Source organism: Glandiceps talaboti, chromosome 18 (genome assembly GCF_964340395.1).
Source record: "Glandiceps talaboti chromosome 18, keGlaTala1.1, whole genome shotgun sequence".
NCBI lineage: Eukaryota > Metazoa > Hemichordata > Enteropneusta > Spengelidae > Glandiceps > Glandiceps talaboti.
The window spans coordinates 13335165-13360400 of record NC_135566.1 but is presented as its reverse complement, the minus strand read 5'-3'; the positions used below and the strand labels follow the sequence as shown (position 1 = coordinate 13360400).

The window sequence follows — 25236 nt, the reverse complement described above, 5'->3', positions numbered from 1 at the left end:
GAGTGAGAGACATCAATGGCTGAATAATTTAATCATTGCGTGATCAAGGTTAGTAGTAGATGAATCGAAATATCGCATTCGTTTTCCAATTTACCGTTCCAAAGTAACTATATTTGTACTGTCCTATTTTCTCTGTAAGTTTTTAGGACATACTCATTACAGCTGGTGACTCTCTACATATGTATTAAGAAGTTGGTGTAAAATAACAATTAAACAATGGAGTATTTTTGGTATATATGCAAATTGAGTACAGAGCAAAAATAGATTGGTTGAAAAACTTACAGGTATAGATATCACAAACAGACAATGGTGATGACTTTGATGACAAGTAATTACACATACAGATGTTTGGTCATGATACATTTGTATCTTTCATAGCTTGGTTTGTTTTTTTATTTATTTATTTATTCATTTATTTATTTATATATTTATCATTTAATGGATGACCAACAGGAGAAAGTCTCATTTACAGGCTCCTACAAAATGAAAAACTTGGTCACTGAATAAAATGCATCATATATATTTGCTCTTTTATGTGTTGACAATTTATCAGTACTTCCGGGTTAATAAAAATTGTTGCATTTTTATCTACCAATCAAAATTATGTCTTCAATTTTCAAAACATATCAAATTAAACTTGCCAAAAAACACTTTGAAGTCTTCAATTAGCAAATCATAAAAAAAAGTCCATGTCAAACGCAGTATTCATAGCCATGAGATTTGGCTATCTGGCTTGAAATTGTCTTTCATCAGTATGTCAAGTCAGATATCCAAGTCTACACGCAAACTTTTTCAGAAAGTTATTTCACAGGAAGACTTACTGAACACTGTAAAAAGTACTTGAGCAAGATGGTCATGTGACCTCATAAGGGTAGGAATGAACTGTTTATAAAACACAAAACAATGTACATGGCACAAAATATAATATTCACTTGTAAGGCCTTGGGAAAATGTTTACATCAGGAAAGATTTGCAAACCATACTAAAACAGTATGTGTATACTCTATCAGTGATCATATTATGATCTTTGTGATCTTCGTCATCCCAACCTCCAACCTCCGTTATAACTACACAAATGTTCAGAATGTCAATTTAATTCAAGCCTACATCTACCACACCATATTTGTATCTCCGGGCTCACCTTTCCTGATCCTGCTAATTTCCATGTCCACGTGATGGAATGCCAGACCTGAGAAATATGTTACCTTTCACGTTGTAGAATTAACACTGGGGACAAGAAACTGACAACTCTGTGTGAAAGTTATGACTAAGGTGTGTGTGTGTGAGTGGGTGAAATCTACATCACCCTACCTAAGAGTTGGCACAATGCCAATTTATTGATCTGTTCCATCTGAGTGATGGTCACCTTTATACAGCTACTAGCAATGCTTCCATATCTGACTTGGATATTTCAAAGACTCCATAAAACGCCGTAAAAAGATGGAAATGTACCAGCATGTGACATGACTCCCACACAGTGGGTACAGACATTGCTCTTGTATCTAACTATCTCTCTAATTTACAGTCTTGGATAAGGAATAATAAATGAGTTACTTTTTTGTCCCCGAGACTTCTTAGTTCCTGTTGATCTAAGAAAGTTTTTTTTTTTTTTTTTTTTTTTTTTTTGAATTTGAGAATTTTTCTTTAGAAACAGGTTTATCATTCTCATATTAAAGAGAAAAGTGTTATGTTAAAATGAATGAGCAGTGAAAACACCACCACCACCACCACCACCACCAACAACAACAACAACAACAACAACAACAACAAATTAGATGTAAACAAACGCGATATACATAAAACAAAAGATAATAAAACAACACAGTCAAATACTGACACAGTGGGAGATAAAACCTATGATATTAAAAGAGCAAATGGAGCACTTTGTGATCGAGGTTTTCCCAACATGCTTTTCCATGTAGTTTTCTAGGCTATCATATTTACATTATAATAAACTATAGCAATAACCTCCAGGTTACCATTAACAGACCCCCCTCCCACCCATCCCCTCCCCTCTTGGTTTGAAGAAGCTATAGCACAATCAGCAATAAATAAAACATGGCTAAGAAAATCCCTAGTAACAAAGACATATTGGATTGTGATGCCTGACGATGACCACCCAGACAGAACTTGTACAGGATTATAGATGTCACTATTATTTACTCTTCCAGTGTTTTTGCTCAGTAGGTACAACCTCCTCAGTTCCTGACCTTTCCAGGAATTCCACCAACAATCATGGATAAAGTTAAAGTTTGTTAATTTTAATACCAGGGTTCAAAAACCTTGAAAAAAAAGAGTTGCATTCTTAACTATTTCCTGGCACATCAACAAGACAATATTAGCACCATTTTATTAGCTTGATTAGTTTTTAACTACTTTCCTGGAGCTTTAACTTGATTTTAAGGACATCCCTTTATTAGCCTAATTAGTTTAACGACTTTCCCCATCATGAACTTTAAGGCCACTACACAGTTGAACACAGCAAGGGCTGTACATTTACACTTTACTGCAAATACCATAACTTCAAGTTGACTCAGTTCAAAAAAAAAAACATCTATGGTTTGCTGAATTTTGTGAAAATTCCACGGCAAAATTCCTTGCCTTATCCTTTGCTATAACTGTTTGTATAAACAGGGACGTACTGTGATCTTAGAAACCTAATGGGGATACATACATAGTCAGGATTTCAATTGACGTCTAATGACCCACCAAGGAACACTGGACTGAAATGATTACACTACCATTTCATCCGAGGATGGGTATTATAACTAATTTGCTTTGACATGTGTTACTAACAGGGCACAGATTTTGTGACGCAAAAAAACATAAATCCATCACTTTTGGCGTCTTGTTGTTAATTCCAGAAGCTGTTCCCTGAGTGAGAATGTTTATTGTTATTATTTTACATACAGGGAGAAAAAAGCATGGATGTTTAAAATGCTAGACACGGCTGTTCAAAAGTATGCTTAGAATTCAGTCATTTCTATCTACTGACCTTCACGATAGATGCTTTAAAAAGGCTGCAGGTCTCAAATCCACAAATGCTGATGTGTCTACAACCTCGGTGTGCAGATTTAAGATTGGAAAAATGTCCCGTTGAAAATATACTTGGGGGCACAGAACCGCACACAAATATAGCTGCTTCGAACCTTTCAGCTGATGGATAGTCCGAGCTCAGATAGAATTTCGGAACAGTTATGGAGAAGTGAAGCCTGCCGAGCGAACTGGAAGACAATGCAATCTGCCGACTGTGTGAGTTCAACCAACTGGTGAACACTTTTAACACCAATGCCTCGTTGACTAAAAGGCTAAGCTGGCCTCTCAATTCTTGACTAAAGCTGAGTTGTAGAACTGCTCAATATGTTGTTGTTATTGATAGTATATGACATATGGAGATCCAGGGGGATACACTCCTAGTTCTGTACATCTGATCAAACATAATCTCTGGCAATTAAATGTAATTATAGTATCCTCTTGATTTAGTGTCCCTGCATGGAAAATTGGGTCTATGTGGTGATTTCATCATCTTCAAAATTTAAAACATTTGTTGAGAGCATGAACACATCAAAATTGGAAAAAAATTATGAAAACATTTACTTTAAAAAAAATGTTTTCCTAAACAGGCAAAAGACTGATCAACATCACCTTGTTTGATAAATAATCCATTTTCCTTTATCAAAATAGTATCAAAGCTTCCACTTTGAAGGCCCCTCCCCTCCCCTAATAAAAAAATATTTATTAGTAGACAGAAAAATTAGGAATCTCAAGTCCATGTCTCCTAATTGGTTTATCATTACAAGTTCATTCTCATGACAAGTTCAGAAAAGTCTTATCATTTGAAATTATAGTGGGAATAAAAAGTCACATAGGAGTGCACCCCCTGGCTGTCACAATACAGATAATTTGCAATCCACTTGATGAGGGTAGGCCTCAGGACACAACACCATGACGTCAATCACAGATGATAGCTTTACTAAGTATCTATCGTGACAGTGGTTGATATCTGATCAGTTTGCACATCAGTACTGGGTCTAATATCCTTCAGTAGGGAATGTTCATCATCACAAGGCCACAAACCTTTAGAACGACACTGACATTTCTTACTGTCCTCAAGGACCTGTTTAAGAATCACTCAAAACTTGGCAAAAACAGAAAAATAAGAAGGTGCGATGTGAAAAGTTATTTCATTTTTGTTGTACATGTAGTTGGATGATGTGTATTCAACTTTGAATGTTAGCGTCATCTTGGTTACTTCCTATGATTTACCACAGTGCAGCTTTCAGAAAAGTAACAGCTCCCCCCCCCCCCCCCTCCTCCGCCGCCACCACTTTCCAAGATTCTAGACAGGGGTCATTATGTCCCCCTCCTGAAGAAGAAGCATTACGATTCAGAAAACAAAATGGTGGTATCTGTTGCTATGGTGACTGCCATTTTGATTTTAAAATCAGAAAAGTTGTTGGGGAAATTCAATTTATTACAACAGTATTGAGAAATCAAATGAGGACTTTAAATCGCGACATAAATGAAAACATTTATGACGACTGAACCTACTAGAAAAATTTTCAAATATTTTCCGACTTCTACAAATCTGCACATACATACATTCTACAGAATAGCTATGAATCCAAGCACACAGGTTAAGTCGTAATATATAGCATTTCTACATCAGCTGTTTGGTCGTCACTCAGAGCGCAACCCATTAATCTACCTTTTGTTGAGTTTATAATCCTGAACAACTGTGCCCATTAAAATATATTTTATGAATTATTTGTTATCCGAACTGGCGAACTTTTTTACTTTTCAAGAGCTGCGTCATGTCCTTTCACTTATTACTAAACTCTTAAGCCAAAATTTGCAGTGCTTTCCCACATCTAAGGAAAGTTTTACACACTTAAAACCAGATAACTACATTACGGGTGCTGACATTTCATAGAACAGCCCCCTCCAGTGGGAATGACGACAGTATTTGGAACCGGACTTGCATGTCAGGCTTGCAGGCCAACTGTCCAATTATGGTTACATAAAACATTATGGAAATTTTTCCATAATTCTTATGATCTTTGCCACCTCTGTGTGGATTTCACGTCTTGCATACCTGGCATTTGCATGTATCATCACGAAACACACGACATATTTTGAACGTTCACGCCATTCTTGCGACAATAGTGACACTTTGTTAAATATTACTCATCATGCCAAACACAGCTGAAAGATTGACACGATGGCATGGCGGTCTTTTTATGTTTTGTTTTGAGGGACTTTTGAAAATTACAGATCACCTCAGCTGGGCCTTTTAAACTTTCACTTTTAAACGTCAGCTACATGACATACATTATCTAAATGGCGACCTGCTATCTACAGTTATGCAGAGAATGCTCATCTTGTAGCAAACACTTTACCAGCCTCCCGTCAGATCAAGGGCCTGTTTTGACATTCGCAAAGAGCTAAGTCACTTGAGTGTGTAAAGATGTATCAAGTTCTGGTTGCTATATGATGACGCAATGTGTTAAGCTTGGCAATGTATTTGCATGATGACTTTGTTGGTCAGCTGGAATTTTTGGAAGCAAGAACTTCAAGCTGTACTTACAACTCCTACACTTCTCCAAGTAAGTCATTTTTTTTTGGCTTCATTCTGAATGCACTGACGATGTTAACATGAAAATTTTCTTTTTTCTTCACGAGTGTGAACAATTTGTTAGTATGTTCATAGTAGTAGAAATCGTCTTATTAGTTGTAAAAATCAACACTGTGCTTCCCTATGAACCATTTTTTTCCTTCATACAATTCTATCCTCATGAAATAATTTTTCCTTAAAATACTTTTATGCAATTCTGCAACTGCACACTATCGGAGTTTAGAGTGCTAAAAACTTCATGTCTAATAAGTAATATGCAGAAAGTGTTGATACAAGAGATGTAAAAAAAAATTAAGGTTGTGAGAAATTTTGTCTGAAATTGCAACCTGCTGGTTATTTTTACCTAATAGTTTTATCAAGGGACCACACTTGTTCAAAGCTCAAAAGAACAACAATTTATCATAAAAAGAATCCATAAACTTTATTGACGATTTAATATTCAGAAATACGATCCTCATAGTAAATTTAATGCCATCAAATACAAATGACTTTATGGAACTTTGAAGAAATATAAAATAAATTTTGTGTTTTTTACGCATAGTAAAATTTATAAATACTAAAGGTCGTTCACTAAAATGGCTTCTGTACAACTTTTCATTTAGGGTGGTGAGTAGTTAGTATCCAGGGTTCCCCACCAAAATGTTTGAACAAGGTAATTACGCTATGCAAGTTTTAGCAGATTTTCTCCTCTCTGCAGTGTTGCAAAGTCTCGGTAAACGCACAGCTATATACATCTCTTAACTGGAGTACTTGAGACTCTCTCAGACAACATACTTGTGAACAGCAAATATAAACCGATTTGCGCAAATTCACCTCTTAAAATGTTTTGACTAGATAATCATTTCAAAGCATTTTTAGCTGTGTGGTATGAAGGCATGTCCATATCAGCATATCACTCATGCATGAAATGTACAAGTTGGAAGGTCATGACCAAAAATACCACCTTGTTGCTAAATTTAGAATAGTAGAAAGCTAGAAAATAATTTAGTTAGATAAATTAAAGGAAGGCCTGAGGCCAGTCATTGAACTTTGCAATGTCGAGTTTGTTTCGAGAACTAAATTGAGCATTTAAAGTCCCAGTCACATCACAACATCACATGGAAATAGAATATCTCCAAAAACCAGCAAAATTACTAAACTTCCAAATAATATTTAACTTCTTACTTTTGTCCCCTTTTTCCTCTCAAATATATTCGTTTTAACTATTTTTAGACGCATGTACAAACAACACAGGTGTCACACATCAGAAAATCTATACCAACATTACAGAATATTATTCTATTTCGTGGTAAACCACAGAATAATTGTGGGTTTATGTTAACACATGGTTTTGAAATATAACTAAACACAGTTCGTGTACTGAATTTCTTCCCCTTTAACCTTTGGGTATAGTGGTGAAAGATAATAAATATATAACTAAATGATATTTTAATTACGATTTTGATAAGTTATTAAATTTATAGAGATCATTTTCAAATCAGTAATTTGATCTCATTTCATGACGCTATCATGTACGATATATAACCAACCCTATAAGAGTAACTAAACAATGTTTTGAGGTACTTTTGTTGTCTTTTTAAAAGAAATAAATGATTACCATGGAAATAAGAAAACAAGCAGGAATGACTAAATCAATACTCTACATGTGAACCAACCAACCAACCAACCAACTGATCAACTGACCAACAGACGAATTCCCACCTGACTGACTGACTGACTGACTGGCTGACTGACTGACTGACTGACTGACTGACTGGCTGGCTGACTGGCTGACTGACTGACTGACTGACTGACTGACTGACTGACTGGCTGACTAACTGACTGACTGACTGACTGACTGACTGACTGACTGACTGACTGACTGACTGACTGACTGACTGACTGACTGACTGACTGACCTACCGACCGACCGACAGACACACTGACCAAGTGCCAGACTAAAAGCCCAACTAACTAATTGACAGACCAACTGACTGACAAACTGTTCATCCATCCATCAAACCAACCAACCAACCAACCAACCAACCAACCAGTCAGTCATTCAGCTAACCAGTTGACCAACAAATCTACTCATTTAGCATTTCACATCTGTCCAATCCAAGTTACATTGCTCAAATGGGGTATGAACATTTTAAAAGTAGTTCACAAAAACAAATTTTCTATGAAAGCTCTTGTATATTATACAATCTGTATTTTCTAACACAAGTCTGGTATACAGTAATGTAATAAACTCTTAAATTAGAAGTATCAGTCCACATAGGACAAATTGCATCACTTGTCAGATGAGACAATAAACAAATTCTTCCACTGGAACGACAAACATGACAAATATACAGCAGTAAAAAACAAAACATGTTATCGCAATGTGTTAAGGCCATTCTGCAAGGCTACAGCAAAGGCAATGAACTGTTATCAGCAGTAGGTACTGCCACTCAAGGCATAGATACTGTAACAAACAAATTAGTCTGATAAAACAACTCCAACAAGTCAACAAATTAAAAATTGAGGAACTTGAAACCCAATTTGTAAACCTGAGATACTTAATACAAGTCAGTAGTGATACTGGCCATAATGATACTCCCGTTGCCATGGCTACAAAATGAAACAGGATACAATCTATCTTGATTGGTTGCAGAAGGGAAGTCCTTCCTGATGGAACTGGAGAAGTTTGTTTTCAAACACAGATCGAAAAACGCACGATGTTTTCAAAAATCCTAGAAGAACTGTTTTTGATTTTCAACTCAATTCACAGCTTTTTTCAGTGAAGAACTTTTTCTAATTTCTGATGACTTGGGGTCATTCACATTTGCTAAATCAAAGTTAACTTTAACTTTATACTGGGCACCAAAAAGGTCTTTGAGTTCCAATTTCCATCCATACACCAGCCTTTCTCAAAAAATAACGTATGGAAAACTTCTTTTTTTACTTGCAATTTAGTAGGAATACTCACTAACAAAAGTGCATAACGTGTTCAAGATCTACAGAAAATTATGAAAAATCTTGAGTATTTGGTTGAACTTTTATGCAAGAAAAAAAGGTAGAAAATGACTCATCTACTGTAACCTTTATTAACAGATGTGAGCACATTTGAAGTACACAAGATCTTAAACAAACAACAGCAAATCATTGCTGGTTTTGGGAGACAATTTTCCATCATTTCCACTACTGCATAGTCTGTTTACAAACTACAACTTCGTCGATTTCCCTACATGCGTCAATTTCATACCATTCATTCCAAATGTCTCTTATTAACTAATGACCATGAATATTGAAAAATAATCTCCACTTTCATTTTATGTTATGGGTTCCTACCGAGTTAATAGCCGACGATAACTATCAACCCAAATACTTGTTATGGCGGTACACAAAAAAAAATCCTTACTTCCTTTCTGGTTTTCCACACAATTAGAGACATCTTACTAATATTTTTTTCCCTAACTTTGTGGACTTTTATCATTCCACAGTTCTGATTTTGAAAAACTTCGCTAAAAATCCAATGTTGGTGCTAAGAGAAATCTTGTTTCTTGGTCAAGCTTGGACACTTCATTACTTCTTATCTTATGCCTGAGACTTGTAAATGTCAACACATTTTAATAGCATTTCATCATGGTGTGATCGAGTATGATGACAGGAGAAAACCTTGGCCAAGAATTTGAACGGCATAGAGTAAAGTAGTATTTGGAGTCAAGCTATTCACAGCTGGTACACAAATGACTATAGAAAATATGTCTATATCTCATGGGACTACTACATTGAATCATACAGACAGACTAAACATTGACCTCAGATTCAGGTCATTCTGTAGACTTAACCCATAGAGATGGTATAACATAGTGCAGAGTACAAATCCCTTTCTGATTTTGCTAGCCAGGTGTCAGGCTGATGTTAGAATGGAGCTAGCCTGGTGTTAACGTTGGACTAATACAGGCAGTAATTTACCAGTTGCTAACACATACTGGTGAGGTAGTAGAGCCAGCCTGGTGTTAGAAAGTAGCTCGCTTCATGTTAACAGAGCGCTGGTACGTCAAGGTATTAACCCTTCCAGTTGCTAACACATACTGGTGAGGTGTTAGCGCCAGCCTGGTGTTAGCACTGAACTAGCCTGGTCAAGACATTAACCCTTCTAGTTGCTAACACATAATGGTGAGGTGCTAGCGCCAGCCCACTGCTAAGGCTAAGCCAGCCAAATGCTAGCTTGGTACAAAACTCAGGCAGAAGTTATTCTACTGCTACACTGTGCTTGCATTTAGAAGATAACACACACCTATGTTTATACAGAATGTGACATGTATAAAAATAAGTGTGACACTGAACAACACCCTTTCAGTTGTCAAAAAGATGTAGCGACACAAATTTTCGAACTCGTGTCTGTGATACGTCATATGACACCAACAAATTTTTGATCAATTTTTTGATGCCTGGATTTCACAAATAGTTGAGAAAACAGAAAGATAAAATCGGTGTCTCTTACCTGTTTCTCTTCAACTTTCCCTAGATTGGTCTTATCTATCAACACCTCCACTTTCTTGTTCACTATCGCCTCCACTTTCTTATCAACTGTAACTCCCGCTTTCTTATTTGCCGTCCACTCCACCTTCTTGTTGACTGCAACATCTTCTTTCTTACTTATCTTGTCCTCCTTCTTCGGCAGGTCCTTCTCAGCTGGTTTAGTGTCTGGTTTGTCCTTGGCAGTGTTGACACCTAGAATGGAGGTTAGTAGTTACCTAATATACCATGCATGAGCCACTTAGAACCAAAAATATGGAATATATACTCTGGTCGTTCTACGTCACGACAACGTGCATCTATGTCACAACAACGTGTGGTACATTACTGGTTCTGTGTTCAAAGTGTTCAAAATTGATATTATCAAATTACCTAATTTTTCTTTGATAATACTGGCGCTGATATAATTATGTCATTCTACAATATTTTTCTTCACTCAGCTAAAATACTTGTGACCCAAGGGTTGTCACTACTCATCTAGCAACTCACAGTGACAAAGACCCCTTAAGTCACTCATAATTTTCTTGGCTGAAGGAAGACAAATATTGGGAATAACATATCATCAAAGTCCAGAAAGTTTTGTAGCAAGACATATTTTTCATTTTTTATGTGGGGGCCAGAAAAATTAATAAATATGTAATCATTATTATAATATCTTTATAACCATTATAAATATAAATATAAATACAATGTACCTGATTCAACAGCGCATGAATTTTGGTGTCAAAGAATAAGCTGTCGACCAAAACAATTTGTAAAAATGTTCCAGTATACAAAATATAATAAGGTTTTAAGTACCTTGCACAAGATAAACTTCAAATATTTGGCATATAATTTTTTACTGTCTCATGATATGACATGACAAAATAGAAATGACAAGCAGTGTTGGGAATGATGATTTTTTTTGCATTTTGTAGTATTTTGATAAGACTGTAAAATATGTCGTGTTGTTATGCCCTCACTGGCAACCGATGTGTGAGGGCGCCCTGTCACAGCGTACCTTACAGACTATTTTGATGTAGTGTGTTGATATTTAGATGAAAATAAGGATTGAGTCATAAACATCTACTTGATACAGTTACTTTTTACACCGTACCTTTCTTTGGCTGCTGTCCTCGAATACTTCTCTTTGATCCGGCAGCGCCATCCACGTCATCCTCACTATCACTAGAATCAGAAAACTCAACATCCCTACTAGAGGGCGCTCTTCTCCTTTGTCCAGCAGAGGAAATTGCTACAGTACTGTGACCAGGTTTACCATTGTCTTTAAAGTCAATTCCTGTTTTATTGTCTGTTGTTTCAAATTTCTTTGTGATGACACGCGTCTTGGTAGTGTAGGTATTTTGACCATGAGTCTTGACGACGGTTTCCTCCTCTTCCTCAGAAGTATAACACGAGGAGTAATCGTCAGTCATCTCCTTGGCAACAAGCGTCCGGGATAAATATGTCTTCTTTGGAATCAGCGGCACATCATCACTTGCACTGATTTGTGAGTTGTTACCATTTTTGGGTGTTGTTGCCAAGGTGATCATTGTTTTTGTGGTTTTCTTTACTCCAGTGTCTGTCTTCTGTTCATTCACTATCTCCTTTTCCACTCTCTCGCCTTCCATGGTTGGTTTTGAAAGCTTCATCACTGTTGTCGTTATCTTCGTGTTAGGATCAGGTCGGATTTCAACTACGTCTTCTCTCCACGTCTTAGGGATTACTTTTCTAGCTTCTACAAGAATGCATAATTAGTTTTAAAACATTTAATATCTTTTACATTGGTTTATTTCTTAAAGTGGCCATATGGATGAGAATAAGGTATCTATTTTGGATTTTTAATTTATAAAATAATTTTATCAATGCTGCCCATTTGAAAAAATCAATGTGAAAATAACATATACCAAGTCCTTATGCATATTGTTTACATACAGACATCAAGCTTGTGTTTACACATTACATCAATAGCTGGTAGACAGGTAATTCAACTTATTCAAAAATCTTACAATCAAATCACAAAATCAAATCATTTGTAAAAAAAGGTTGATTACTGCATGTAGCGAAAATAAATAGCCTTGGTATTTTCAAAGTAAATGATAAAGCTACATAGCAGGCGACAAGTACAAGTAAGTAACTACATATTACTCTGGTAATCAAGGTTTCATTTTACTACGATAGACACAAACTAAAAGTATTGCCACAACATGTTGATACAACAGTGATAAGCTATTGGATGGATGTTGGTTTAATTATAGTCTCAGTAGGGCAGCACCTCTGAAAACTAGTTTATTTAGAGTTCCATGAACTTGCAGTGTACTGTTTTGGGACTTCCAATGTTTACACTATCTTGATCACAGGGTGATTAGAATCACACAACAGAAGAACTGCTATCACCCACTAGTTTAAATCTACAACATTGAACAACAATAGTTTTAGTTTGTGTCTACCTTTAAGTAAACCAAACCCTCAATTACCAGAGGAATAGGACAGCAAGAAACGGGATACAAATAAAATGAAGCATTATACATTGCTACAAAGAAAAAAGATACTGTTGATAAAAAGCTGCATACCAGATAAGACAACTGAAATAAGAAACATGCACACAGAATATATACAGGGCAGACTGAAACTTATTAAAAGCAAATAAAAAAAGATACTAAATTTTCATCCAACCAAATAATTAATGGATGAAAACAACCGACATTTTGCGCCTTCAGTATTTGTGCAACATGCTTTTGTCAGAACAGCTTAAAGTTGACATTTTCAAGCATGTCTGTAGGCTGCAGGCATTTGGTGGGTAGCATACACATTACAGAGAGGTATGTGTGATACCTTTGCTGTCAACAGGAACAACTTCCAGACATCCTTCCTTAACTTTGTTGTCACATTTGCTGTCACATGTGTTGTCACATTTGCTGTCACGTGTGTTGTCACATTTGCTGTCACATTTGTTGTCACATTTGCTGTCACATTGAGGTTGATTATTTTGCATGTCCATGGTACGATTAGAAGTTTCCACTTCATCACTACACATGGATTGCTGCTCTGTAAATCACAATCACATACATGATAGAGGCAACTATTGAAAACAAGAGTTAATGTCTATCTTGACACTAGAGGGCAGTAGATAGCCTGAAAATGATGACCTACAGAGGGCAGTATATAGAAAAAATTCCTGTTTGATGGTGGTATTATGTGGGTCATGATAGACTGTAGGATTTGTTGTTGTCGTCTCTGTGTGCACAACAACAAATATTTCAGTTTAGGGACATGTGAGCAAGGTCATCTTGTCTACAACTATTATTTCTGCTTTCTGTTCCACATTTCTTTCCCGTTATGAGTTCCAACTCCAACTCATGACAAGTGTTCAATGTAAAAGAAATACTGTCTGAAATGTTAGTATTTTTCTGCACAATGAAATTACCACACGGTTTAAAATCTAAATACACGAAATTTCACCTACCTAATTCTTTTTTCTTCAACTCTCTTATCTTGGTTCGGATCTTCAGTCTCTCAACTGGATCTGGAGTTACCATCACCTGAAAGTTGAAATCAAATGATCTGATACTAAAGAAGGACATTTTGACACAAACGAAAACATGATATTTAATAAAACATCAGTGAAAGGTATACATGCATGTGGTCATCATAAAATATCATGTCTGACAGAATTTCATCATCTACTACCATACTATACATGTTAAACTATTTTGAATTTTTTGTACTTCATCTTCATGTTTCTCCGCCTCTCCTTTTCCTCCTCTCAATCCTCTTTTTATTGGATTCCTGGTAGCAAGCCCTTTCCCAGCTTCTCTACACAATTGGCATGTTCTCATACCCCCTCCCCCTAACTCCCGAATAACTTCCATCATGAAAGAAATGTGAACAAGTGATGTCAACAGTGCAGAAACTTGCTTATTCTTGTCAAAGAGGGCGCTGTTCCACAAAATATTAAGGGCGGGCAAAAAAATATTATTTTGATGTTAGAGCTGAAAATTTGGGTCGGTTGGGTTACTGAGAAACAGCAAAAAAGATAAGAGTTACCCACAGAATGAAAAGATAATAAATATCTTACGAAGTTTTCTAAGATTCCAATGTCGCTTATGTCTTCCCATGATCCTTCCATGGACACATCCTCATCATCGTCATCTTCTAGACTTGCAAGCCTTCGATTTTTATCTCCCTGCGTCAGCTGAACTTTAATGGCAGTTTTATTTGAGCTTTCAGTCTTTGGTTCTACTTTGGCGGCAGTAAGGTTCATCTTTACATTCTTAGACGCGGTGTCCACATTTTTACTCGCATCCCGGGAGAGATTCATAGTAATTGTCTTTCCCTTTTGAACAGTCACTCGTTCAGTGTCTGATTTTGTTGCAGCTTTACCAACATTACTGACAACAGTCCTGTTAGAAGCTGCATCACTTGGTTGCCTGGCAACCATTGTTGGCACATCAAACTTTTCCAATTTTGTCTTAGAATGTGTCTGTAGAATCACTTTTGGCACGGTCACTGGAGACTTAGCTACTCCCTGACCACTGCTGTCAAAATTTATCTCCATGGCAACCTGTCCATTTCTTTTCTCCAGTTCCTTGTTTTCGATTTGTACAGATGTTCCGGATGTATGGTTAGCACCTTTGGCAGATTCTTTGGTATCATCTTCCTGAGATGGTTTCTCTGTGAATTACAAGACAGAGTTGTTTCTCATATAGACTGTCTTTGTCTGTCTGTCTGTCTGTCTGTCTGTCTGTCTGTCTGGCTGTCTGTCTGTCTGTCTGGCTGTCTATCTCTCCTCTCTCTCTCTCTCTCTCTCTCTCTCTCTCGTCTGTCTGTCTGTCTGTCTGTCTGTCTGTCTGTCTGTGTCTGTCTGTCTGTCTGTCTGTCTGTCTGTCTGTCTGTGTGCGCCTCTCTCTCTCACTCCCTCCCTCCCTCCCTCCCACCCACCCTTACCCTTTCCTTACCTCCCTCCCCATTTTCACCCCACCTCTCTGTAAAATCACAATTTACCTCTATTCTTCTTTCTGATCTCTCTTAAGGCAGTTCTGATTTTCTTCCTCTGATCATAGTCTTCTGTTTCTTTCAGCTGTTTACCAAAGAAATCTTATAATTAGCATTTAACAAATCATTATACATGTATTGTATCATTGCACTGTATCCAGAAACTGTTTGCTTTTTACAATGCTGGATTTTTACTGGCTTCGCCAACACAATCACACAGTAGACAGGCTACCAGCACTGAATTGAAACCTGTGCTAAAGCAAAAACACAAACAAAAAGAATTGTTCCTGGTCACAACATTTTGTCTAAATTGGTGTGACGGCGCAAATTTTTTTTAATTATTATTTTATTCTCAACAAACCTGTCACTCAATCTACTATTTATGGCAGTTACTGTCCTTATTTTTCTTTTTTCTTTTTCTACATACTTTAGAGCAAGTATGTATGTGGGGCAGATGTCATTTTTTTGTTCATGATTGCTTCTGCAGTTGTCTTCATTGAAGTTAGGAGGGTTATTTTTGTGTCCCCCCCCCCCCCAGGTCTGCTGACTGTATGGGCTGAACAAACATGAAAAAAATGAGACCGACGCGAGGGTATTTAAGTGATGCACATGTTGACCAGAAAGAACTCTCTTTTTTTTGCCTAATGCTAAATCTACTGTTTATCTACTGATCAAGTACCCATGAATAACCGATATGAACCAGACAGTTGCAATCCACAGAGTCTACTATTTTTTGAGAACATCATTTTCGCAATGATGCAAAGTTTCATGGCCCACAGGCCACCCATGATTTCATTTTTATATTTAAAAATTGGTTTCAAAGACCACTGAAATTTTAAATTCTAAATAGATCAGCAAATTAAATATACCAGTCTACATTTTTTACTGACGAGTAAAGTCATGTTCTTGTCAAAAGTCATACTTACCATCTGCTTCAAGACTTCCTCATCGTTAATGTCCTCTATCTTAACTGTTTTTGTCGACGTTGTCTGTTTGATCTCGTCTTTTCCACTTTCCTTTTCCAGTGTCTTTTCAGTCTTTTTCTGAAAGTCGGTGCTGGAAGTGGATTCACTTTTGACTATCGTTGTCTTTGGTTCTCTCGGTGTAGACATTTCAGTTGTCGTTTGTTGAGTTGTGATTTGTGTCCGTGTTCTGCTGGACACTGGCAAATCCTGGTAGGATTCTGTGGCTTTGGCATTCTCTGAAATCACACCCCCCAAAAAAAAAGGACAAAAAATTTTTGATGATGAACACCCGAGACAGATTTCAATGCAGGCAAGTCTACAATTATCAAAGTATCCTGCTACTAGTTGTGGGAGTCTGAAAAATAACTAACATTTTCTGTCGTTTTTACTCCAAAATGTTTATCTAAATACATGACAAAGAGTGACCATATATGTCGCTTGTGTCTTAATTTGGTCTATAAATTTATATTGTGATGGCGCCCTCTCCAGGCCAAAGTGTGACAACTGTTTTCATGGCGATGTCCTTGGAACAAAACACACAAATCTGATCAAGTACTTTGGCAAACTACTTGACTTTACATGAATTGTCTTGATTCAGATTAATGGTACGATAATACGCTAAGCTAAGGACGATTCCTTCAAATATGAAGAGAGTTCTGTGTAAGATTACAGCATGAGTGACTACTTCAGTGGTTTTGAGTCTGATATCACAGATGCTCTCTGTTCTCCATTACTCTCTGCCACCCCCACCCCCCATTCAATCAATTATCATTATTTCCTAAAGACACACACACCTTCTTTTTTCCTTCTGAGCTCCCTGATGGCAGCCCTGATCTTCTTTCTTTCTTCGTAGACAGTGGTGTCTTTCAGCTGTGAAACAATTAAAAGACAACAAAACAAAAGAGCTACGTCATTTCATTGCTGTGTCTCATTTACAGCACAAAAGTTCACCATCACGAAGTGAATAGAAATTGATAATTACACTTCACCGTTAATGAACACTCGTGGGGATTTTCTCTTTTCAAGTTGGATTTACAGACTTTCACAGGTGCTGTACTTGGAATACTAATGAGCTAGCCGTAGCTGTCACTTCTGTCTGTGTGTGTGTGTGCTGAGTAAGGGAGTTTTGATTCGATTGTGTAGATGTGTGTGCTTTTCAGCAGACATTGTTGTACCTGGTACCACTCAAAAAGTGTACTATTTAAAATTGACATGAATCAGACAGCTCTCTTGACAGCTAACTTCAAGGTCAAATTATGGTCTTTAACAGGTGTGACTGAATCAAAAGCAGACAAGTTCATATGAAAAAGTTCAGTTTTTCAAAAAATTTCAAAATTTTGGCCTTCGACATGAATTACAAGTTAAGTCAGAAAGCTAGAAGTTAGCTTGAAAAAGTTCAAATTTTTCGAAGGGGAATAAAATTTGAGGTCAAATTTTGGTCTTGAAAAGGTACGACTGAATCAGACGTCAAACAGATTCAAATTTAGCTCCAAAAATGTTTAGATTTTCTATCAAATAATGAGATATTTTGGTCTTCCACAAATCTGACTGAGTCAGAAGTCAGATGCATACAAATTAGCTTCAAAAAGTTTAGATTTTTCTGTACAAAATAGAGGTCATATTTTATGACTGAAATTAGAAATCAGACTGACAAATGATCTTAAAAAACTTTGTAATTTTACTATATTAAAAGTTAACAAAATTTGATTCCATGAAAACAGTTCTCCAAACTTTTGGAGTATGAGTATACATGTAAATGAGTATATCAAGCTATTTATCCTTATTTTCATCTCCATATATCGGTTTAAAATCATAAAATCTGGCTCCATTTTTTATACAAAATGAGTTTTTTAATGTAATCCTTGGAAACAGAGGAAGATGGACCAGTGTTAGCTGAGAGACTTGGCTATCTGACTCGACACACTGGGGAGACAGTGAATAACATTTTCACATCAGTTAAGTCTTTGGGTTAAACCAGTGTTGGACTTCACTGGTCGTGATTTTCCCGTCAAGTTGGCGACTTGCCAGACCACACCGACCTGTTTTGTACAGAGTAGTGGAAATTCAATAAATGCATGGTTGTCAAAGGCATCATAAAACAGTTCTATAAAGTAATGGCTCTCATGTCCTAAATAGCGACTTGAAGAGACATTGATTTTTTGTTGTGGCAAGTAGGTAAAATACATTTACCATTTCATAGCTATTGTGTAGTGGGGTATGGTATGACTGGTAAAATATATGCCTAGCTCATACACACTGTGGTAGTCATAGTTTCTATGTTGTAGTAAGCACAAAATAAAGGCCTGCAGATCTTTATTTTATTTTTTTTTAATATATTTTTTTTCATATGTGAGTGTCTAGTTCAAGTAGTTAAAGTTTATCGTTCGTTTCCATACGGTCTCTGTGTTATTGGTTTCTTTTCATCAGATGTACAGCCATTACAGATTGGAAGAACAGTTTTATATTGTCTTTTAAAGTTGACATCAGTTTTCACATCCACTATTCCTTGCGAGACTTCACAATTTTCATGATTTTATTATTTTATTCTCAAATACGTACTAAAGGTTTAGGGTCGGCAGTGAAAAACTAGGCGGGGGTCGAGTAACCAGAACGAAACAATTTTTTTTACGCCTAATGGGTATTTATTTGGTGAAAGAACTCTCCTGTGTTTTTATACCTGACAAAAAATATTATGAAACGACATCGATTAATTTCATAGTTGTGATTGGATAAACTGTGAAAAGCTACAAAATGAGTGAAAAGTTTGTTATTGTACGTACATACAAACTTTTCACGCTTTCTTTTAATTGTTGCAATTTACAGAGTTACAAACACAGACTCTGTACATGTACATGTTGTGTCACATCAGTTTTTCAAGTATAAAAACATAGTAGAGTTCTTTCATCAATTAAAAATCCACAATAAATACCCATTCGTCATCCATATGGCCATTTTAAAGAATAAACAGTACATGTAGTTGTAAAGACAAGAAACATCTTGCTATACCCCCACCCCCACCCCCCGGTACTCCTTTCTAGAATTATTTGAATCATAAATAGAATCATCTCGAACATTTTGCAATGGAAGAATATCATGTCCTAAACTATTCAGTTAGGATTCAAAATGTCTCTCCATAAAAGTTACAAAATGAAGTATGGTCAATTTTCTGAAAACCAAAAAAAAATTGCTAAATGTTGTGATCTTTTCACTTTTTTTGTCATTATATAAATGGCATGGTTACAGCTCAAAACCCTACATGTTTGATTCCCAAGGTCATGTTCTGTTCACAATCAAAGGGGTTCTTTTAAAAGAGTAGAATTAGCCTATCTACATGTACAGTGACTCTGTTAGTTTGTTCTCTATTTCCTCTATCCATAGATAAAGAGCCAGTGTAATTCAGTTAGCAATCCAGAGAAAAAAACAGCCTGCAGCAGAATATACATGGTGAAAGACTATTAAACCTCGATTCAAAAATCACACACAAATTTTCACACCATCTGTATTTGCAGCACACGACACTGTATTGACACATTTACAGTATTGGTGTTACTACTAAGTGTGTACATGTACTTGTACATCTAACATTAAAGCTCTCCTGTGGTTCACAAAACAATCCGGCCATAAATTTTTACAGATTTGGCCTCCAGAAAGCACTCTAGTAAATCACTGACTGAGAAAGTCAGACATCTTTGACTTGCAATTCAAGATGTTACCCCATATAGGGGAACAATACATCATGTCATGTCATTAGAGTACTTAGATAAGTATGCGATACATCATAACATGTCATAAAAAGTTACAAAGATGGAAACTTCTCAAATGACAAAAATGAACAGGAAGAAGATTTGAAAAAGTTGAAAGCAGATGTTATCAGTACTCCTACTTGTTTGGTGGTGTTTCCAGTGTTTGCGGTAGATTGTTAATATAATTTTGACTTTCTATATAAGTCTACATGTCCATGTATGTTTGTTACCATGACTACGCTACCATTCAAACAATTACAATCATTTCCCCATGTATATCAGCTATATTTTACTACACTACCAGTTCTTGTATGCCTGAGAAATTTTCCGTATATCAAACTTGTGGTGATCGACTTCTCCTGGGTGTCAATTAAGAGTTATTATCATGTGATCGTTTTGTCTGTTTATGATGATGTATAATTTCAACGCACTGAGAACACACATTAGTAAAACAGTTTATCATTACTCAAAAACTCCTCTTTGTCCGCCATCTTGTTTATGTTATTTGTTGTGAGTTGCGCACATGTCCAGATTTTTCGTATCATTTCTACACCAGTATCTTACATATATCTTGTAAATGAGATCAATTTGTGAAATCTTGATTATTTTGGTCTTGTTATCTTTTGTTTATTTCTTAATCTCACCAACTTTGAGTTCAAAGTAGAGAGTACGATACGACATTGTCTTAGTTACCACTTTGAGGACCGCTCGGGGCTTGGTTTATTACAGGTTAAGTTCAATGTAATGACAAACTATTTCCACAATTTGTTGGCTGGTAAATAGTCAACATGGCCAACCACCTGATACAGACTGATAAAAAAACTTCCCCAACATATTTTGTTGGTAAACAGTCAACTTAGCCAACTACATGTACGTGTAGTTTGTACAGTCACCTGTTCAATATGAAATGTTATGTCAGCATATCAGTCAGAAAACTTGTTACAACTGTCGACATCAGACTGTTGAACAACCGGAAGAGAACGTTTTACAAACAGGGAAAGTAAACAAATGAACTTGGCACAGCATGTTGGAACAGCAGAGACTTGTGTTACAGACCATGGTTTGATAAGAACAGTTTTCAATGGCCTCTTTATGTGTACATGAAATGCCAGGGGAAATGGAAATTTGAAGTGAACTATTATGTAAAGAGGCCATACAACTAATCTTATCAAATGATGAAATGTAATACAAGTCTCTGTACTTCCAAAATACTGTGCCAAATGTTACTAATGCAATTCATTTGTTTACCTTCCCTGTTTGTAACAGGTTCCAGTCGTCCAAGTTCTGATGTCGGCAGGTGTAGAATAGAACTGAATAACACAATGCGTCTTACATGTAGTCTAATTGAAGAACGGCCATGACAGAACATACAACATTTTATCATTTAACTGTAACCTAATTTTAATTCTAAATCTGTTTAATCTCACCTATCTGACATCTAATCTTGTATCTTGTATCTCTCTAATCTATTGTCCACGTCTTTGTTGGTCCCTCTTTCATTAATTTCCAGAGAGTTAATTAACATTGTTGTAATTAAAAGCTTTGTTGTCCTAAAACAAGACACCCTCCGAATAAAATGGTGACATCACCAAGTACAGTTTTTTTCAACATCGGGTGTTTTACCCTGAAGCTGGACACTTTAAAAGTCATGCAAACAGCTTATTACTTTCACCAATTATTGAGTCATGCATCAAAGTGGCTTAGCAAGTTCTGTTGCTTATATAACTGACCGCAATAAATCTGATTAAGTCTTTCTACAGTCATGTAGATTTTGTGGCAACCCTTTACTATCGCAGCAAAGTGTGGAACGCTCCTAATTACATCCACGCGATTGAGTTCTCATTGTCAACACTCACAGTGACAAAATCGACAAAGCCAAGAAGAGTGTACACTTTTATAACCATACATGTAAATGTCGTACGTTCTATGTGCATTTTGAAGCATTTTACCTTGCACAGACAGGTAGATACGACTTTTTGTCTGTGCAACCTGATGTGGTGATTTCCCCTCGAAATAAATCACTGTCAACCCTCCCTTTAAACTTTTAAAGGCCGTCCATGGAAACATACCCATTTTGGTTTTCAGGCGGCCTATAATCGTACATTTTACAGATGACTGGTTTTGAATGCACGGTGTCTGTCTGTTTGCGACAACAATGGGTTGGGTTTGGGTCAATGAAGTGGAAACTATCATCTAGAGTGACCTTAGTTCGAAAACTCTTTTTACAGGTGTGTGTACTAACTGATTACCAGTACTTGTATCTGTAACTCAGGACACTTTGTTCCTCGTCAACTTTGCTGCCCGCCACTATAAATATCGCTGCTACTGGAACACTTTCTTGTGTTTGGTTTTCACACAATACACAATGGTTTCTCATGGCACACAATGCTTTTTAAAGACCAGAGTCTCAATCCCAGATTCTCAGATTAATTTAATCTTATCAATGGAGCCAGATGACCATTCTATTTGCTGTGGCCTTACTCTTTTCAACATGTCTGCCAGACAACTGTTCTTCACACCTAACATTAATCCACAGCAGTAGAGGGACTTTATTTAAAGGCCAAGCTTCAATCCCCGGCTCTCACATTACTGTTATCACATAAACAACAAACTTTATCTACTACGTAAAGCTCTGGTAGGCGACTATTTTTCACACTTTAATTATAATCCTAACCTAAACTTAACCTGAAATGGACATTTAAAGGGTAAGGTTTCAATCCCAGGTTCTCACATTAGTGTTATCTTATCAATGAAGCATTAAGGGGGATTACACAGGATAATACTATTGTTTTGACCTACTTTTAGTTAACGCCGCCAGACACCTTTTTTTTTACACCTAACTTCTAACGCTAACTTGAACCGGGCCTTTAAAAGTGCATGTGCACTCTGGGTCCACTGATCTGTAATCATTAGCTTGATCAGTATCTGACCTTCAATTTGTCAGATTAATATCACCAGAATAACAATAAAAGATTAGAGAGATACCAATAAAATACACAATCACCTGTACTCTTAACAAGTTTAGATAAGTTTGAAGTCATATCTTCAACAATCTGATAAGCTCAGTGTAAATAAATAAACATTTGCTTTTGAGGCCACTGCCTATCAACTTTGAATCGCTCAAACAATGATCTACATAAATTTGAACATGTATATAAAGTGAACATTTTCTACGTATAAATTGCACTAATACATGTCTTTGCCTTATACAAGTTATAGTCTGTCAGACTCAGAAATTGTCAAAACTTGTGTACGAATGTGCAAAATACATTCAAATTCAACTGTTATTTCATATTACTTTGTATCTTTGTGCAAAGTTTGAATGAAATTTAACACTCACATATCAACAGAAATGCTGGCAGTCTAATTGTTGGAGGTTGTATACCCCACTGCAAAACTACCGATCATGATGCCTCCCCCCCCCCCCTCTAATAACTAGTAAACCAAGAATTGATTAAGTCAAAAGAGGAGACATTTTTTGAGGGCTCTCTTTCCCCTTTAAACACAATGAACTATATACACAGTGTGATATTAAAGTGCATGTAGGTACAAAATCTACCTACCCAGGCATTTTACTAGGGTTCAATACCAAAATATAATGCAAGGTAAGGCAATTAACCTGTTCAAATTTTACCAGACCCCCCCCCCCCCCCTTCCCTTCATATTACACAGTTTCTAAACTCCAGTATAGTATTTAAATCATGCTGGTAATGATGCAACAATAACTATACCTTTACACATTTGAATCAAAGAATATTAAACTGATGCCAAATCCATACAACAAACAGAAAACTCGCTCCCATGTTGGTCTACATACATTGTAAACTAATCTATCTTCAGTCATCTTCACACATGTAACTTTATTCAAGACGGCCGATTACAAATTATATCACCATCTCATCGCAGTAAATTTGTCTACTAATTTTGGTGATGGTAGACAGCTTATTGACAGTTTAACAGACTCAGTATGTGCCAGCTTGTTAACAAAGTTGAAGGAATGTCGTAATTTTTCCATCTGCCCCTGTGATCAAAATACATCTAATAATATCAACCAAACCATAACTCATTGACCAATACTCCGAGTTGATGACATGTCCAAGCTAGTGTTTCTACGATTGTTTATGCAGATGTAGATATAGCCTACTTCGAATTTCTTCTCTGATTACATGTTATACCAGGCACTTTTGGTCTCCGTTGTCAACAATTTCATCGATAAATCTGGTGTAATTTTCTCTAAATACTTCTATGACTGTTATATGGATATGAACATAATACATACATATAGTCTAGATACTTTGGAGTTCGTCTCTGATTACACTAATACCAGGCACTTTCTGAATACAGTTTCCATTGTCAACAACTTCCTTATAATCCTACCCAAAATAGTCTGCATAAATGTTGTAATTTTCTCTAAATAATTCTATGATTCTTTTGGCATATGTACATATAAATATAGCCTAGATACTTTGTAGCTCCTCTCTGATTACACGTTGTACCAGGCACTTTCTAATACAGTTTCCATTATGAACAACTTCCACTATGTTATCACAAATAACTAATCTGCGTAAATTTTCTCTAAGTACCTGATACTGTTTCTATGATTGTTTTATGCATAATGTACATACATGTATACATAATAGCCTACTTTCTAGTTCTTCTCTGTTACATTTTATAACCAGGCACCAATGGTTTCCAGTGTTTACTATGATGTACTTCCTCTATCATATACCATAATATGTGAATAGTTTTAGCTTTATATGCATAAAATGATATGCATTTATGGCTTTGAACTGCCAGTATCTGATTGGTCAACATTGCATTTTTTTTAACATTATCACTCTGTGGAAGATTTTCAGCACACAACTGAACCTCAATTGAATTTGATTGAAGATTAATTTGGAACCATTTTCGTGCCTCACTGACAAGCCCTGGTGTCAACTCATAAAGCCTGTCCATACTACAATATCTGATCCGGATCCAATCTGACTTACCTGTCCATACTTGTGATTAATTTGTATCTAATTTGAATTAACTGATCCGGATCGAAGCCTACTCTGGGTGGTCATTTCAATCCGCATCGAATCAGATCGCGATCAGTTAGGCCTGGTGTGGACAGGCACGTACTCGAGTGAATTAGTTTTTGATATTAAGTCATCCAAATCAAAGCTAGTACATATGTACAGGTATGCTAATTCAAATCGAATCCATCTTTCAATTTTTTAGTGTGGATGGAAAGTGGCTTCGATGCAGATTTAAGTGATCGGGATCAGTTTAATTTGGATTAGATCTGGATCAAATGTGGACAGGGCTATTTTCAGTGTGTCAGAAGTATAGTTTGGACTGATCCTAGTTCATTTCCATTGAACAACCTTGTATATATATGTGGGTTAATTTTCTCTATGTAATACATAAA

General features: G+C 36.3%; 1 protein-coding gene and 1 long non-coding RNA gene across 3 annotated transcripts in view; one reads left to right on the top strand and one right to left on the bottom strand.

Annotated features, from left to right (window-relative positions):
* The window catches only part of LOC144448788 (uncharacterized), an 87230-nt gene that overhangs the window by 31940 nt on the left and 30054 nt on the right, over positions 1 to 25236 (bottom strand). For both annotated transcript variants that reach the window (XM_078139077.1, XM_078139078.1), the window contains exons 3-10: positions 16875 to 16950; positions 16042 to 16316; positions 15125 to 15200; positions 14199 to 14794; positions 13587 to 13662; positions 12956 to 13168; positions 11238 to 11858; positions 10107 to 10336 (exon numbers count right to left, since the gene is read on the bottom strand). In XM_078139077.1, coding sequence (XP_077995203.1) covers positions 10107 to 10336; positions 11238 to 11858; positions 12956 to 13168; positions 13587 to 13662; positions 14199 to 14794; positions 15125 to 15200; positions 16042 to 16316; positions 16875 to 16950 — 2163 coding nt within the window. The remainder of the gene's footprint in view (positions 1 to 10106; positions 10337 to 11237; positions 11859 to 12955; positions 13169 to 13586; positions 13663 to 14198; positions 14795 to 15124; positions 15201 to 16041; positions 16317 to 16874; positions 16951 to 25236) is intronic.
* The window catches only part of LOC144448789 (uncharacterized), a 42877-nt gene continuing 23070 nt past the window's right edge, over positions 5430 to 25236 (top strand). Inside the window, exons 1-2 of the long non-coding RNA XR_013482133.1 lie at positions 5430 to 5606; positions 10287 to 10347. This is a non-coding gene — a long non-coding RNA (uncharacterized LOC144448789). The remainder of the gene's footprint in view (positions 5607 to 10286; positions 10348 to 25236) is intronic.